Genomic DNA, 18,900 nt, shown 5'->3' on the forward strand with positions numbered 1-18,900 from the left:
GTGAGCAGGTAACTAAGCGATTCCTTCAGAAACTTGTTCAGGGGGCTTAGGGTGTTAACATACCAAAAGTCCTGACTCCTAGGTGGTGAGCCAGGGGGTGGAGGGGGGAAAAAGGGGGGGAAAAAGGTACGCATTTTGGGTTTTTTGATTATATCTCGAAAACTATCAACTTTTTGTATACTATAGTAAATTATAAAATTGAAGAAGATTAAATTTTCTACAAGAAAAGTATATAATGTGTTTATTTTGGTTCAACAGATTACGAGTTATAACTTATTTAATTGATATCTTATTAAAATACTCCTTCCATAAGAAATACATGTAAATTAGTATGCGAAATGGGGCGAATCCTATCCGCCCAAAGTAAATATAACTGATATTCTGGAAATATTGACAAAATTTCCAGTAATTTGACACTTTAATCATGAAATTTTGTCAAAAATTAAAGCGAGGGTGAGTGTTTAAAAATGGGATGATTTAAGGTTTTTTTTATATTTCCAATAAAAAAACACCAAAACTCAAAATTTTGTTACCTCGCCCTCGCCTTAATTTTGGATCAATTTTAATGATTAAAGTGTCAAATTACTGGAAATTTTGTCAAGATTTCCAGAATATCATTTATATTTCCTTTGGGCGGATAGGATTCGCCCCATTTCGCATACTAATTTACATGTATTTCTTATGGAAGAAGATTTTAATAAGATATCAATTAAATAAGTTATAACTCGTAATCTGTTGAACCAAAACAAACACATTATGTACTTTTCTTGTAGAAAATTTAATCTTCTTCAATTTTATAATTTACTATAGTATACAAAAAGTTGATAGTTTTTGAGATATAGTCAAAAACCCAAAATTCGTACCTTTCTCCCCCCCCTTTTTCCCCTCTCCACCCCCTGGCTCACCACCTAGGAGTCAGGACTTTTGGTATGTTAACACCTTAAGCCCCCTGAACAAGTTTCTGAAGGAATCGCTTAGTTACCTGCTCACGCACTCTACACCTCATTCCTTGACTGGACTATATCCAGCAATAAGATATCAGCTGATCTTGGGTTAAAAGACAACTTTACATCCTTACTTTCTATTGATTTGTCAACAAAACACAAAACACCTCCAGCTCTGTATTCATCGTTGCATGAGGTAAAAAGGTTATATCCTGGTATGCTATATAAATTTGCTTCATTACTGTCAATCCAAATTTCACTAAGGACAATGAAATGTATTTTGTGTTTTATACTACTTATTTCAGCAATGAAGCTATTGAAATTTTTTCTCAAGCTCCTTATATTAGTATATATTAAATTAAATTCTTTTGTAGCGTTCCCAGGCAAAAAGAAATCCTGTATTTCAGATTGAGAATTGTGTTTCAGTATGTGATGATTCATTTAAACAGTATGCATTTTTAACTCTAAAAATAAATTGTTTATATGTACGGTTTTATAAAGATAAACAACTGTCACACTCCTTGATGACAGAGAAGTAAATAGAACCTGAGATAAAAATAAACATTTCATAGAATATATAAAGATAATAACAATAAAGAGATAACAAACATTATATATATATTTTTTATTGGACAAAAATAGTGTAGGTTGACTCATGTTGACTTACATGTTATTTAAGTTTCTCAAGTTCCTCGTAGGTGTCCACTCTGAGGCAGCGATCATTGTCACACTTCCGTACGAAGAATTTACCTTCTCTGCACCACGCATACTTGTATCCGACTTCTTTACACTTTTCTTTAAGCTTTGACAGAAATTGTTTATTTTCTGGAGAGAGGTGTTCGTTGACGTAGACGCTCCGGGCTGGGAAGGCTGCATGGATTTCTTTGGCTGTCATCGTCTTCTTCTCCCTAAAACTTTTCAGCAAGGTTTCACGAGATGTCCTCCTGGAGAACTGGACGATAAGTGGCTGCGTGCGTTCTTTTTTGAAGGATGGAACACGGTGTGCAATCGATATGTCACCTTCCTGGATGTCGATTCCCAGAGCAGCTCCAACATCTTTTACCAACTTAACCACATCTTCATTTGGAGTTTGAGGGATCCCGCTTATCTCAACGTTGTTTTTCCTGGAATATTGTTCCAGTGAGCGGACTCTGTCTTTCAAAGAGGTCACTTCCACAGTAAGGGTTGCATTTTCTTTGCGGAGATCATCATTTTCCTTCTTCAATGTAGCTAGTTCTCCTTTTATTTCCGTCATTAGTTTGTTTGAATCATCCATCATGTTTGATACAAAATTTAAAGATTCCTTAAGTTCACTTATATCGTTTCTAGTAGATTTCAACTCCATGAAGACCTTTTGTTTGAAATCTTCCAGTGCTTGTAACAGCTCTTTCGTGCCATCCGCACTAACCTCCGATGTAGCTGATAGTGAAGGACGACACTTTTTGCATTTCCAGTCTCGTAGAGATCGCGTCTTAGCACCAACCAGATCATCTTGAGCACAGCGAGAATGGAAGAAATTACCACAAACACCGGTACACTTGATGTTCTGTTCACTTTCACTGTTCTCGATCGATACACCACAGATGCCACAGTTCGACGACATAATTAAGTAAAAATTGTTTTCATTAATAGCTCAATAGACACGTATAAATAGTAAAACACTGTCTAGGTTAAATGGCGTGTCGCGTCCAGTAGACCTGTACACGACGGGAGCAATGTAGATAACGTCTTATCAGCTCGGCGGACTGAGCTAGACTGAACTGCTAACGTTACTTTGAGGGAACACCAATACCGCAACGATACGGTTTGGTATCGTTGCGGTATTGTTTAAAATTTATTTATAAACATCAATAAATTTCCATAAATTAAAATTGTTGTATTTATAAATCTAATTTCAAGGTATCAATAAATTTAAATGTTATATAAAATTTGTTCGTAGTTCTATTTACCTCTGTATATATAGAACCTCTCTATACTCATAGCTGCCGTAAAATGAAAAGGCCAATTCTTAAAATTGTTTTAAGTCTGCAATTTAAAAATAAGACCACAACCTAGTTCTTGGAGTTTTTGCCATACATGGTCAAAAAGCATATCACGTAACACTTCTGAATTTTGAATACATCTATGAATAAAGCGCATTTACTGTTTATCACACATTTTACTCCATAATTGTACTTAGGCAACAAACACAAACATAAACAATCAAAAGTATTCTAAAGGCCTGGTTCCACAGGATGCGGAATCTCCGCCGTGCGGTGCGATTTTTTCCGCTGCGGAATTAAAACGACACTGGTTTAATGGAGTTCCCATGTATGCAGTTCCACTGACTTGCGATTCCGCATCCCGAAATTTCCGTTCCGCATGGCGGAGAAATCATACTGGTCTGAGAGTAGTAGCAGTGCGGATTCCGCCAGCGGAGAAGAGCCATCAAATATTGCGATCGTGCAGTTTTATTATGTTTTGTGCTGTAAAAAGAGATATAGATGAACGATTATAAAGTAACACCTATAATCGCAACACCGATTTTCAACAAACTTACTGTTATAAATTATTATAATACATTTAACATAAACGGTCGAAAATGTTAGACCTGACGAACAATTATCCTGAGATGTTTGGGTATCAAGTGTTAAACGGGATCTCGTGATTGCAACGCCTTAAGTTTTGTTAAATAAATAGCAAAAATAGGCCCCTTCACTGTCTCGATTCTTAAATATGTCACTTCGATCACTGTGACATGACGCTAACAAAGATAAAAGATCGACAACATCATCATCAATGGCACCATATAGCATCAAAGCCAAAAGGGCTTTCCTCTTTCTATCCATACTCGTCGCTAGTTTGGACAGAACTGAATCTCCGCAACGTTATTTTCGCAGTCTGTAGAACCACCCCTCTAGATTTTTCGCTGCGTAATTTTCCGCTGCGAAAAATTACGCACCGCATGGCGGAGATTCCGCATCCTGTGGAACCATAGCTTAAGTTAAGTAAAATAGTTAAGTTTTACAAAAAAACTTCTGATATTTCCGCCTACCTGTTTGCAAGGATTGTTAGCAGAATCGGAACTGAAACCAGCTAACAATAAGTTCAAACTTTTTGACTTTAATTTGTTGCTATTTTTAAAAAAAGTCCTATTCATTTTTATTTTACTTGCGCCACTTGTGTGCACACGTTTAATTTTATTAACTGAACGATTCACGTGTAATTACTCTTTTAAACAAGACGTCATAACCCACAACGTAGGAATGACTGGAACAGTCACACGTCGGTGATTGAAACTATGTAGTCGTAAGCACCATACTCGACCTTTTAGTGTTGATGCTGACTGGTCGAATGAAATCAGTTGTAGATAAACTGACGTATACTGACGTAAAAAATTGGGAACAGTTTTTAGGGATGATACATAAAATGTAAATGTATGTATTTTTGTTGTTAAAAAAATATAAAATTGCCAAGCCAATTCATTGTGTTTTATATACTCATGATTTAGATGTTAATGCCTGTAGTAAAATCTGTTTAAAGACCAGCTAACGAATAAATAGGAATATTTGTTATACTGAGTTAGAGACATTAGGCCTACTGAATAATTTAAATCTTGCAGTCATGTAATAAACTAAAAATGTTTAAATTAATTACCTGAAAAATCAATCAAGAAGTTATTCATTAAATTAATTGTAAATGTTGTCATTCCATTACGTTTTATAACAAAGTAATAAAATATTAATGGGAATAACAACAAACAATAGGAATGAAGCGCAAAAACTCCAATGTTTAAAGTTAAATTATATTCAATAATTTTCTTTGCAATGACTGAAACCACTGCACCGATTGAACGCCACCAGTTGTTGTTGTAGTGGAATCGTAGAATTCACTCAGGTTTTCATTCGACTGAAACAACGACTGGTTTTAAAAATAATCGATTGACTAGTCGATAGTTTTTTTAAGTCGGTTGTCCCATCACTACTAGTTCAAGTGCTAAGCTGTCTGCTTGAGTAACCCAGGCAGACAAGCCGGCACGGCAATGTCGGGTCACGGAGCACTGGGAGCTGAGCTGATTCGAACAGTGCGGTGTAGTGAGATCGGCGACTATCCTCTTCCTCTAGTACCGAGTGACTATCACTGTACTTAGGGGCTACCCTTAACTGTAATAATCAATAAAAAAACTTATTGTTTATTAAAAATTGTTTTTGCAAGACTAGGCCTACGTCGCTGTGAATCAGTAAAACTAAATTTTTTTTATTAAAAAAATTTTGTTGACTTGTTTTTTTTTGGCTTTTGTAGGCCCCCTTCAGCCGGAGGCCCTCGGCGATCGCCGACCAGCCGCCCTGAAATTAAATTTTGTGACAGTAGCGCACAGTGGCTCAGGTGAATACGCCATGAAACAGCTCGGGAAACGTCGGGAAACAGCTTTATCTCCGGTAATGCTTTGGGGATAGGGATTGCCAGTCGATGTTATTCTTTGGTCGCTTGTTTTACCTCCCTCTTACGATCTGAGTGATCCAAGAGTGAGTGACCTCAGAATCTTCCAACATCCAACCGAAGGTACGCTCGATTTTGTAGGCCGTCTTCCTCGCAGTGACTTTAAAATGCAGGTCAATAGGAGTAAGGTTGAGAAGGTAGTCCAGTGAGGCTCCCTGGCAGCTGCTCATTGCACCCGTGATGATGAGACAGGCATTAGGGCCGTAATTTTCCGATATGGTGGATATTCGCAGACGAGTCGGGTATCGGAATTGACTTTGAATGGTCAATTCTAAACTTTACATTCTGTACATTTCTATACCTACGTGAATTGTGTCAAGACAATAATTAAACAACATCAAACAACAATAATACATAATTACAATAACAAATAACAAATAAATAACAAATACAATAACAAATAATAACAACAATAATAAATACAATACAAATAAATAAATAATTATACATCATATAAATAACACAATAATAAATAATTATACATCATACTAATATTATAAATGTGAAAGTTTGTGTGTTTGTTTGTTTGTTTGTTTCTTTGTTTGAAGTTCAATCACGCATGAACTACTGGTCGGATTGTGTTGAAATTTGGTATGATGATAGCTCTCATTCCCGATTAACATATAGACATATTCTCACCTCAAAAATCCTTTCGGGCTCCGCCCCAGCGGCTCTAGAGTTTCCCATGTTAACCTTATGAGTATTCATATTTAATAGGAATTAAATAATTTTGCCAGCTGTTTCAACTACACAATTTGTTTCTATGATATTCAATAGCATTAAAAGGTTATATGGTTTACCAACAGGGTGCACCACCATTAGTTCTTTATACATTTATGACAACAGCTAATTTGAACCAAGCAGCAACAAAAACCTGAGTGTGAGAACTTTACTTCTTTCTATTGTTTAGGTAAAGTGGTAAAACATTATGGCTATGGTAGATATTCTATATACTATAGTACACCGTAGATTATAGTAAACCAAATTTTCTCAAAACGTGTCCTCTCTCATTGCAAATGCAAAGCACGAGTAGGGCATATTTAACTACAATAAGCATTGTATACCAACCCCGTACGAGGGACGGGTACTCAGCTAGTTTGGCATATTTGCAGCACTAATTATCAAGACGATTAATTCTTTTTAATTTTCTCCCTTTACGATTTATTTAAATTTTTATGGTTTTTTTGTGTATTGCGACTCACTTAGAGCCATTTGACAACATTAAAGTTGTTAGAGGCCTTTTATAACATTTTTCTAAGGGCCCAATGGGTTATGGTTCAAACCCTAGATTAGTGGCCAACACAAACCATTGCAGTTTCTTTGACTGAAAACTATTATTACAGATCCAGTTGAAAAAGTTACCCTCTCCAGCTCAAACCTTGCTCGCACTCTGGCTTATTGGAATGAGATCCTTGGACTCAAGATTTTCTCTAAGGAAAATGACAAGGCTCTTCTTGCTTTTGCAGAATCTCAGGCTAAACTGGAATTCAAGGATATCGGTGAGAAATATTTTTAAAATATTAAGAAGTACTGAGTTTGTAAAATTATTGAGAACTTTAAGATTTATGAATTTGTTTCATCACTATTTTAGTCTAATAAAATGTGTTATTTAAGAGAATCAATCTTTTTCCAGGTAAGCCTGTTGATCATGCAACAGCGTATGGACGCATTGCATACTCTGTGCCAAAAGCTGAACAACCAGTCATTGATAAGAAGATCAAAGAGACAGGAAACAAGATCTTAACTCCTCTCATCACGCTGGACACTCCAGGCAAGGCTTCAGTCACCGTCATCATTCTTGCTGATCCAGTCAGTATATACATCATTGCATTTATTTAGTATTCTGATTACATTTAAACTGACTGATTCTTTAAATTGTGAACCATCAATGCAATTTGTTAGTATAATTTAAACTATTATAAAATTGAGGTGGTGTCTGTCTGTCTGTCTGGGTAGCTGTCACAACTAAAATAAAATACTAAACCGATACAGCCAAAATTAAGCACAAATATGGTCCACATATCTTGGGAATGTCTTAGGCCTATTCACTTCTCACTATTCACTCTTGATTTGAAATTAAATTAAATGAACATTCTTTATTTATACAGGCAAATTTAGGACCACATGGCCCTCTCTTACACTTAACCAGTGGATAAAGATTTAAACTAGTGATGGGTCGGTCGTCAAATGTCGGTTCCACCGGCTGAATGCAGGCTTGGCTGTTTGTGATGTAGCCATTTAGTCTCATCCATCAAAAAATAAATTTAACCCGTCGAACTTGAAATTTTAATTAGTAGTCTTGTGCAATGCACAGTGTTGCCATTTGTTACAGTGGTTACTGATCAAATACAATATGAGTCATCAAAATCATGAGTACCCCAACATTTAACCATTGGATGTAAAATTAACTGGACTGGACTGAGTCAAACAGTTAGAGTAAACTAGAATGAGTTTGAGGTTCGAGTCCTACTCTCATAGCTATTAATGCTGCTTCTTTATTTCCATAGTTCCTACAAAACAAAGTTAAAAATTAACAGTATGAATTATAAAATAATCTTGTAACTTGTAACTATTATTAATCAGATAAGGAAAGGATGGTTTTAAGTAAGGTAGGTCTAGTCTAGTGTATAATAATTTTACGCCATACTACACAGTTTTGACGAACTTCCCACGCAAGGAAACAGTCCAGAAAACAGCTGTTTGCCGCCAGCTTAATCAAAAGGGGTTTCATTACGTACTACTGTGCTGTAATGATACTGGGCACCAACCAGCTGATTATACTGTATTTAGCAATGAGTGGTTATAAACAAAAACATAACCTCTCTTAGATGTTATGACTAGTGGTTGTTAGTCCTTAAGTCGGTGGTAATATATAAGGATTTGTAGTTTGTACAGATTTATTAGTGTGGTGTAAAATACCGTACGTCACTCGTACAAAATGTGTTTACCGGACTCTTGTGGTAATCCCATACTCGACATCGTCTCGCACGGGAACGACCACACTCCTCTGGTAAAAACCTATTTTCAGAACTAGTAACATAATATACTATTGTTGAGTCCAAATGAATCATTTATTTGATCCAATCTTTATCAGGTCTTTATTTCATTTATACTTTTGAACCAATCCTGTTAAGTTTTAGTTTACAAAAGTTAAACTGATTTTTGAACAGACAAATTTTTTGGAGTGGCTTGGCTTTGTACAAATGTGTTTAGTTGCAATGGCGAGTAGGATGCACATGCACTCAAGAACCCTTCCCCTTCTCGCTTTTATCATTTTGTACAATCATTTCAACATGGTGTGACTTCCGGTGTTGTTAGGAGGCTTTCCCTCATCCCTCCCACACACCGTCCTGATTTACAACATCTTGATTATTGACGTATATACAGTCCACTCTCTCGGTATTTCAAACATTTGATAAAGAACACTTATTATAGTTCAAATTGAAAGCTCAGTCGGTATATCTCTTAAATATCTAAAGTTTGACAGTGCGTTTGTTTTGATACACTCAGTATTTTAAAGTCCAAGCATAGGGCAGGTCGATTTTGAATACAGTAATTCAAAGTTTTGTTGGCAGAACTCAATAAGTTTAAGGGATGGAGGTGGATTTATAGATTTATTCTAGCCATAACAAGAAACTATCGATCCTGTTAGACACAGTAGCTCCGGTGTTAAGCTAAAACCGTAGTTGAATCGTCTGGTTGACAGTGTTTGCTCATTGTTAAAGCCGCAAAGCCCAGGTGATTTAAATGCATCCAGTCGTTAATTATACTTTAATACTTTAAATGAAATGCTCCTCATTTGTAGAACAAGAAACTTGAGCTATTTCTGACGCAATGTCAAAGATGCAGCCGCTTGAACAAAGGCATCATACAAATTACAAAAGTAACCTTCTGTATCAATAAATTTAACTCTTTGTAGTTCAAAATGGTTTCTTTTTCTCTCAATAAATCAAACCCCTTGATAATTTAAATTTATTGGCTTGACCCTCCAAATAATAATTATTTAGAATTATCAAGAGTCTTTTAGTGAAAAGAACCTCATTTAAATAGTAAAAATACCTTAAATAAAAGTTAGAGGGTTCCACTAAATATTATTGTTTATTTGTAGATATTAGCCCAGACACCTATTTATTATCAGTATTTTTACTTTTTTGGTAGCCTAAGGTGTCCAAAATTCTTATTTCCTGCGAGACGCGTTTCGCATTAATTACAATGCATCTTCAGTCGCTGTCACAGGTCTCAACATTGCCCACAGAAGTGGTTGTCACAATTTACAAAACATTTAACACAGTTCACCAAACACATATTTATATACAGTTTTACGACCATGGTCACACACGTACTGTACATCAAGCGAGCGGGAGAAGACACACGATACCGCACAAGGTTGTAGGCCTACTCTTGTAGGTCTACTCAAGAGTAGACCTACAACCTTGTGCGGTATCGCGTGTCTTCTCCCGCTCGCTTGATGTACAGTATGTGTGTGACCATGGTCGTAAAACTGTATATAAATATGTGTTTCGTGAACTGCGTTAAATGTTTTGTAAATTGTGACAACCACTTCTGTGGGCAATGTTGAGACCTGTGACAGCGACTGAAGATGCATTGTAATTAATGCGAAACGCGTCTCACAGGAGATAAGAATTTTGGACACCTTAGCTACCAAAAAGGTAAAAATACTGATAATTATTGTTTAATTTATCATACTTTTAAAAGTAATAAACAATTAACCCTCCGAGTGCTAAGTGTCGTGTAATCGACGCACAACACACCCGCCGTGGTGTTATGCGTCGCTTTTGCAACACATAAACATCGTTTACGGCGAAGGCTCTGAGACTGACTGAATCAGATTGAACTGGATCGAGATTGGTATCGTTGTTTTCGGCAGATTCTAAGCTTTCTCCTGATTTCTGTTTCTAGACGCTTTTCATTTTAGTTCTGAAAATATTGTAGCAGACAGCTGACGTGCGTATTTGTAATCAACTTAACCTTGCACCGATGACTGATGTGTTTTATTATGTTTATCATTGTTTTAGTGTTAAAAATAAAAAGTAGTGATATAGGTGGTGCATTATAAGAAGATTTAAGTGATTTTGAAGGGCTGATTGATGATCCTGAAGAAGTAGGTAGCGATATTGATGTAAATTATCAGCCAGATTCCTAGCTATGGTTAGGCTATGCATTCTTAGCTAACGCTAAATGTACGAAATCTGTTTTTCACCCATAACTTATTTATTTGCAAATTTACTTCCTTATATTATACAGGGTGGTAAAAAAGTCCCTGGACAGTTGAATATTTTAAAAAAATAATGCAGATAGAGCTATAATACTTGGTACAAAGTTACAGGGCATAAAACTCTATTTTAACACATATTCAGTGATCCAATAACCCTTCAGGGGGACGGCCCACAAGGAGTCAGAAGAAAATCTTAAACGGAAGCATAGGTCAATATGCACATCAAATTAAAAGTCTTTTTTTGTAGAATACAATGCCGCAAACCGCACTTCAAAAGGTTGATCCTGCGCAAAATGGCAGATGTTCAAAGATTTCTTGAATCCGCCATTTTAAATCTTTGAACGACTGCCATTTTTTACTCAGGCATTCTTTTGAGCTTGAATTTACGGCATCGTAATCTACTAGTGAAGACCTTTAATTTGATGTGCATATCGACCTATGCTTACGTTAACAATTTTCTTCCGATTCTTAGGGCTGTGCCCCTGAGGAGTAAGCGTATAATAGCAATGTAAATTAAATGAATCTTTGAACAACTGTCATTTTGCGCAGAATCAACCTTTTGAAGTGCGGTTTGCGGCATTGTATTCTACAAAAAAAGACCTTTAATTTGATGTGCATATTGACCTATGCTTCCGTTTAAGATTTTCTTCTGACTCCTTGTGGGCCGTCCCCCTGAAGGGTTATTGGATCACTGAATATGTGTTAAAATAGAGTTTTATGCCCTGTAACTTTGTACCAAGTATTATAGCTCTATCTGCATTATTTTTTAAAATATTCAACTGTCCAGGGACTTTTTTTACCACCCTGTATTATATTTCTGTAATCCTTATAAAATTTAGAACAAAGTGGCTATTTTAAAATATTTGTAGACTTATGAATTATAACAATTTATTGAGCGCAAACATAAATTTTTTAGTTTATTTTATAATTTTTGAGAAATGTTAACCTCACAAAAATTGTTGAAATTTGTTTTGTAACGTTTTATATATTACATTGAAGCCCATAATTTCCCAAAGAAAATGATATATAAAACAGTATACTTTACATTGTTTTTAAGTTTCTAAGATACATTTTAATAAAACCCTGCAATCGCGCAATAAATGGGCGGACATTAATACCATTATAATGGACACTTGGAGGGTTAATTGTTTAGAGCAAATAAAAATGAACCACTTTTGTTGGAGAAGCCTAAAAGAATGTCTCTTTGTTTATTTTTCTCTTCTTAGCAACCAAAATTCAATAAAACTAAAACTATTTAAAACATCTGTCAGCTGATAGATCTGTCAGCTCACTACAGTCTAATGTAAGTACATACAAGTTAGTTTACAAGTATATAATAACAAGGCTTCCTTGCATGGTATTGTTTCAGGATGAACATGAAATTTGCTTCGTAGATGACGAAAGCTTCAGAGTTTTGTCAGAAGTGGATCCAAAAGCTGAAGCATCTCTTTACAAATACATTGAGAAAGATGAAAAAAGAAGAAAGGTGTAATGAAATTCTTCACTTCCTCTTTGGTGGTGGACTGGACTTGGTACTTATTGTGATATTTACTTATTGCTTTCAAACATTACACTCCAAAAACATTGAGAAAATATGTTGTTTAAAACTATTGTAATACTTGTCTCTACTTTCTACAATATTATATAATAATGTTATCCTACATTAATTATTATTTTGTGCTTGTTAAATATATATATTAGTTTTTTAGAAAATTCACATTATTTACCGTATGTACCCAAGTCTTTTACATAGTTATGAATTTAGTGTTTATTTTATAGATACAATCTCTAAGTCAATATGTAATTATGTAGTGGAACAACTCCATATCTATAGCCCAAATCCTCGTTTTGTTGACACTTATATTATACAAATACCTGGTCTTCACTTCCAAAGACAGACTCTAAAGTCTGTTCCCTTCCCACCTCCTAAAGTAATGAAAATTTAATATGTATTTTTTGTTTGGTCATGAAACTTAAATTAGTGAAAAATGTGTATATATTTAAGTTTATTGTCATTTGGAAATCGACCACAAAAGATTCCTTACACATGAGGTTCTTGAACCTTTATAAGTTAGGCTCATAAACTTTGAAACATTATTTTCATACTTTAGAGTTATTTCTCTTCCTTATACAAAAATATGTCTTGTTTACATGATAAGTTAACATGACATAATTGACATGGAATTGAAAATATAAGAAATTATAACTTATTTGGAGTTTACATCAGATATATGAAAGAAACAAGATTCTGTATTTAAAAACAACACCCAAAATAAAAAAAAAATAAATAAAAAACTAGGGAACCCGTGCGGCTCAATGAGTTGTATAGTATAAAACAAAGTTGAGGAAGCTTTGTGTTTGAAATAACACATGTAATACTTTGTAATTGCTCAAATTTGAGCAACAGGTGCACTAGTGTTCTGTGTTAAGTGATAAATTAATCAAATTTTTGCTATGATACTGCATTGGTTTTAATTCATGTTCAACCCAATACACTGGTAAACTATTTTTGATGGTCCTGAACTTCATCTATTTTCTTGGCTACAAATTTTTATATCACATGGGAAGTCTATTTTGTGTATAGTCAATGGTAATACAGTTTGCGGCAAAATAATCTCCCGATTTTTGTTGCGTCGTGGTGAGTAGTGGGAGACACATAGGGGGGATGGCGGCTGTCGACACCAGTCGCCATTATGGCGTGGACGAATGAAACACAAAGCCTTAGCGGTTGAAGCGTTCATTCGCAACAATGAGTCTGTTATACTCACAGCGTGCTTTTCGAACGCGATATCAAATTTCTCTTCGTGGATCTGTACCGGACAGAAAGACTATTCTTTTGTGGGTAAAAAAACTTCAGGGAGACTGGTTCAGTTGTAAAAAAACGGGGTGGAAGACATTGTAGTGCGCGTACACCTGAAAACATCAATGCTGTCAGGCAGTCAGTGTTGCAGTCCCCTCAACGATCAGCTCACAAACACGCAGCCGACCTTCGGATGTCTGACCATAGTGTTCGTCGAATCCTTCACATGGACCTCCATTTTCATCCTTATAAGATGGTTTTTGTGCAAGAACTGTCTCAACGAGATTGGCAGTCGCACGGAAGTACATCTTGGAACGACTTCCACCAGACGCCATTGTGTTTTTCAGTGACGAGGCACATTTTCATTTGTCTGGCAACGTTAATAAGCAAAATTATCGTTATTGGAGTCAAAACAATCCCAATGAAATCGACGAGAGACCACTTCACAGCGAGCGTGTAAATGTGTGGTGCGCTATTTCATGACTTGAAATCATCGGACCATATTTCTTCGAAGAAGAAGGCGTTGCATTTACTGTGAACTCACACAGGTATACTAACATGATTCAGAATTTTTTTGAACCAGAGGTATTTTGAACATGTATGGTTTCAGCAGGATGGTGCCACATCTCATACTGCTCGGTTAACAATGACCGTTTTGCGGCAGATGTTTCCTGGCTAATTAATTTCTTGGGGAGGGGACATCCCCAGCACGATCCCCAGATCTCACTCCATGTGATTTTTTTTATGGGGTTACTTGAAGGCCGAGGTGTTCAAACGTCGCCTCAGGAATCTGCCAGACCTGAAAGAGGCAATACGCCAGGAAATTCTGCGAATACCTCAAGCCATGCTCGAGACAGTCCACGACAGCTTCAGAGTTTGTCTGCAGCAGTGTATCAACAGCCATGGTCACCATTTAACAGACATTCTTTTTAAAATTAAGTAAAAGTAAACTTCCCTTGTTAGAGAATAAGTAAAAAAAATAAAAACTGTTTTATCTTGAAAACCTGTTTTTTTATTTACGTTTAAAAATAGGGAGGTTATTTTGCCGCACCCTGTAGTAACTGTAGGAAAAAAATATATGTGTAACACAAGGGCAAACCGCCTTTGCTGCACTCGAGAAACTTTCTACACTCGCATACGGCTTGTGCGTAAATATTTATGTGGTGTGCAGCAACGCCCAATTGTTACACAATAGTTATTTGTTTAACTAGTGAGCAAAGTGGCACTTTGCTGCACACGAGAGCAATGTTTACGAATGATCTCGAATGCAGCAAAGGCCTTTTGCACTCGTTTTACACATTATATTTTTCCTACAGTCACTATAAAACATATAAATAATTAGTCTTTCAAACATTATACAACATGTTTTTTGGTTCAGCTGGCAACACAAATAGGTGCCCTAGAGAAAGTAGTCACCGGTCCATCGCTCCGCTATTTTTCCACCGCAAGCAATGTTCTCCACGACTTGAGAAAATAGTTCCGTATGTTTTTGGAATTTGAAGTGGTTTCCGCGCCTAAAAAAATGCTTTAAAGGTATTTTCTTGTTTATTAAGATCTTAGGAATGTTTTAAAAACGTTTAAAAGAAAAGTCCAGAAAATTCAGAAATACAGAAACTATAAACACAAAATGACAGGTTGTATGGTAGTTATAATAGTAAATCAGCTGCTCTTAGTATTATTATCTTTAAGTGTTGCCAACCTATTTCCAAGCGTACACGGATTACGTGCATAATAGAACCACACTGTTTTGTGTTGTTTCGTTGGAATCCTGATGTGCGCCAAAGTATAAACCGTATGACAAAGTATAAATATGCAGCAATTTGCAGCTTTCTGTACTATAAACAGTACAAGGAAGCCAACTTTGTCCGACTGTAGGAAAATAACTATTGTGTACTGTGCTGAATTGCACAACAGCCAACTAGTTAAATTGTTTAAACTAGGAAAACAATATTTGCTTTTAGTGAATAATTTATTGTAGTCTTAAAAACTAAAATCACAGCAATTTTATGTGCTTCGAGTGTCGTTTAGGCTGAGGTTTTTCTTATAGCATTGTAGGCTACAAAGAGAGACGCCAGTTTTTGAGCAGGAATACCTTCGAGGATTTTTGCAGCCAAGTACAGCACATTTAGGTAAAGGGTGAGGAGATCTACACCTGCCAACAAATCAGAACAAGGTTAGTATGTAGGTACTCAAGCAAATAAAGTTAAGAAATAAACAAATATAAATTAATAATGTGCAGTAGAACTTTGATAATCCACCTTAAAAAAGCTATTAGCTGATCAGGCTTAAGTAGGCCTGATTTAGGATTGCGCCAGACCATCAAGATTCTTTTCAAATTGGGTGAGTTAGAGTTAAGATCGAATAACTTCAATCTAAATTTGAAGTTTAAATTAAATGAAGAAAATTGATTTTTTAAACCTCTTTAGTGCTGACTGCGACGATGTGTTTTTACCTTAAATTGAGAGCGTCGCTGAGAGCAACTATTCGTATAGTACGCATATATGCCGTGGCTGGTTAATTCGTCGGTATGTTCCAAAGGCTTCAAATTATCGATTGCCGGGAATTTTGCTCCGTTACTGTCAAAGGTCAGTTGTTTATGTATCACGACCGTGATAGTTGTCGTGACAATAATTTAATCAGGAATGAACTAAATTAAATAAGACTTTATTTAAACATGTCTTTTGTAAGAAGTCTATAACACTAACAATATTTGTTTACATCTCATCATAATAATCTAAATAAAACATATGTTTTATTTTGCAGTCTTTATGAAACATCCCCCTCCTTAAAGATCGAGTTTCCTTGGAGGATGTACTTCACGTCCGTGTCTCGTCTTGTAACTTGAGTTGTCCTCTCGTGGTTTTGGGCTTCTGGTACACACACTTGTTGAATTTCGTTCTGTCACATTGTCTGGTGAGGGTGTACTTTTTAAATTATCTGGAAATGGTAGAAGATGGAAACGGTTTCTTCTTAGGTCTTTTGTATCAGTCCTGACAATATATGATCGTGGTTCAGTTCCTGTTTTTACAACCGTTCCAGGTTTTCCCAAGTCAGATATCGCTGTCCCCAGATTTCAAACTTCCAAGAGATTTGGCAGCATGCCTGGAGTCATATTTCTCTTGTACTTTTCTCTGTAATTCCTCGAAGTCGAAGGCACACTTCGGACAACTTGTAGAAGGTTAAGCTTTTCAAAGGCTGTTTTACCTAGGAGCGGTGTTTTACATTTTCCTGCTACATAAAAACGTTCGAAACAAGATTTGTTCTTATACTCTAACTTTACATTTACCATCCCTCATACAGATAACTGAGTCCCATCCGGTCCTGAGAGTCTTTTACAAGTATGTTCCAATGGAACTTTTTTGTTTAGCTTGATATTAGCTGGCAAAACTGAAACGTCTGCTCCGGTATTGATTTTAAACTTAATAATGTCAGAATCATTAAACCTGAGGTCAATTACCCAAGATTCAGGGTTTAGAGAGCACTGTTTTCGGTAATTTTACCTATGAATTCTTCAGAATTTGATGAATTTGTACAAGATTGATTAAAAAACTGAGGTTCACTACTGACTTCATTAACCTTTTGCTTAGAACAAACTTGATAAAAGTGGCCGTTTGCTTTACAGTTGTTACACCGAACATTTTTGGCAGGACACAAGCCTCGGCGATGAGATGGCGTATTACCAAACCATTTACATAGGTTCCCTGAATTAGATTTTCCATGGTTATTAGAAACAGTTTTGTTACAAAAAGACTTTTTGGAAGTGGTGTTTAATTTTACCCGATCAACGAAGGGATCAGCTAGGTCAAGTTTTGGCCTAACTAATGCCTCTGAACTACGAAGAGCATCAACTGCAGATTCTAATTTTAGTGAGCTTTGTAACTGTAAGCGATCACTAAGGTTTTGACCATTCATTCCAACGATAAATTGTATGAGAATCATTTCATTCATTTCATCCCTTAAATCCCCCCAGTTGCATGGTTTTGCAAGAGTATGTAAGTCAGTGATGAAGTTTTCAGCAGACTCTGAGGATCGCTGTTTTCGTCTAAGAAATTTAGTACGCTGATAAATTATGTTTGTTTTGGGAAGGAAATGGTTTTCGAATTTCCCCATAATCAATTCATAAGTCTCCAACTCGTCAGGGATTAGATTAAAGCCTCGTTCACACGGTGCAAGTTTACAAGCTACTCGCCGGCGTGTAAGAAGCCGGCGAGTTGGCGAGTGTGCTTGTATTTGTTCACACGGAGCTTGTCCACTCGGCAACTCGCAAACGTGTAGAAAGACGTCGGCGAGTGCGCTTGTAGTCGTTCACACAATGCTTTTTCCACTCGCTAAGTAGCTGGCTCGAACCAAATCCTCCAACATCTTTGTGTAACATGCGCACAAGCACAAGCAACTGTGTTCACACTGGGCTACTTTACACGCCTACTCGCTCAAAAGCTGGCGAGTTGGCGTGTAAAGTAGCGGCAGCGTCAACTTTTTCAAGAGCTTTTGAGCGAGTACTTCGTTCACACTGAGCTATTTTACTAGCTGCGTGTAAAAAAGCCGGCGTGTAGCTTGTAAACTCGGGGCTTAAAGGAATCAAATATTTCCTCAGCCTTATCCCCCGTACAGTAGCAAAGAATATCAACTTGCCTTTTCCCAGGTGCTTTATGTAGATCGCTGACCTGTATCTTTCAAAGCGTTTCTTCCACGCACTCCAATCATAGGGGTTGAAGGAAAAATTGTCTGGAGGCTTGACATGGATTTGATTTCTTTGAAGTCTGTTCTCTTCAATTTCTTGTTGGATCTGTAGGTTTACATCACGCTGCGCCATGTATCACGACCGTCGATAGTTTTCGTGACAATAATAATTAGGAATGAACTAAATCAATAACATTTTATTTAAATACATGTCTTTTGTAAGAAGTTTATAACAAGAATAATATTTGTTTACATCTTCATCATAATAATCTAAATAAAATACATGTTTTATTTTTCAATCTTTATGAAACAATTTAAATTTCAATTCTTTGTTTCTTTGAGCGCAATGAGGCTGTGACTGACGACAAATTACGTTTGCGCTGTTGTTTGATTTGGAACAAAGTTATTTCTCAAGTTAGTACATGTAGTGTTTAATTTGTATATAGTTATTGTGTAGTTTTTAGTTATTTGTTTGAGAAAACCAAAACAAATCCAATATAAAGTGCATTATTGGTGAATGTTTTACATAGCTTAGACAGTAAACTATGGGTCGGGATAACTTTGCAGGAGATAAGGAAAGGCTTTTGTGCCTCGATAAGTGATATTTCCTTTAGCACATTTAGTTATGTTGATAAATAAAAGGAATTTGATTCAGCCACCTCGGGACCGGACCACTGGCCGGACTACAAGATGGCCGGACTAACAGGATATAGTAGAACCTCAATTATCTGGGCTAATGGGGGGAGGGAAATGAATGAAAT

General features: G+C 36.2%; 2 protein-coding genes across 6 annotated transcripts in view; one reads left to right on the plus strand and one right to left on the minus strand.

The window, feature by feature from the left end:
- LOC128986854 (glyoxalase domain-containing protein 4-like) overlaps positions 1-12,764 on the plus strand; it is a 45,638-nt gene extending 32,874 nt beyond the window's left edge. Inside the window, exons 4-7 of one of the 2 annotated variants that reach the window (XM_054407425.1) lie at positions 5,226-5,309; positions 6,767-6,922; positions 7,057-7,232; positions 12,029-12,764. In XM_054407425.1, coding sequence (XP_054263400.1) covers positions 5,226-5,309; positions 6,767-6,922; positions 7,057-7,232; positions 12,029-12,151 — 539 coding nt within the window. In that variant the 3' untranslated portion in view covers positions 12,152-12,764. The remainder of the gene's footprint in view (positions 1-5,225; positions 5,310-6,766; positions 6,923-7,056; positions 7,233-12,028) is intronic. The other variant, XM_054407426.1, reaches the window with a different exon arrangement.
- Positions 12,765-15,415: 2,651 nt separating this feature from the next.
- Positions 15,416-18,900, minus strand: part of LOC128987720 (INO80 complex subunit B-like) — a 44,502-nt gene continuing 41,017 nt past the window's right edge. For all 4 annotated transcript variants that reach the window (XM_054408716.1, XM_054408717.1, XM_054408715.1 and 1 more), the window contains one exon: positions 15,416-15,611. In XM_054408716.1, coding sequence (XP_054264691.1) covers positions 15,484-15,611 — 128 coding nt within the window. In that variant the 3' untranslated portion in view covers positions 15,416-15,483. The remainder of the gene's footprint in view (positions 15,612-18,900) is intronic.

Source organism: Macrosteles quadrilineatus, unplaced genomic scaffold (genome assembly GCF_028750875.1).
Source record: "Macrosteles quadrilineatus isolate MER2022 unplaced genomic scaffold, UCM_ALF_1.0 Scaffold_2__2_contigs__length_208266976, whole genome shotgun sequence".
Lineage (NCBI taxonomy): Eukaryota > Metazoa > Arthropoda > Insecta > Hemiptera > Cicadellidae > Macrosteles > Macrosteles quadrilineatus.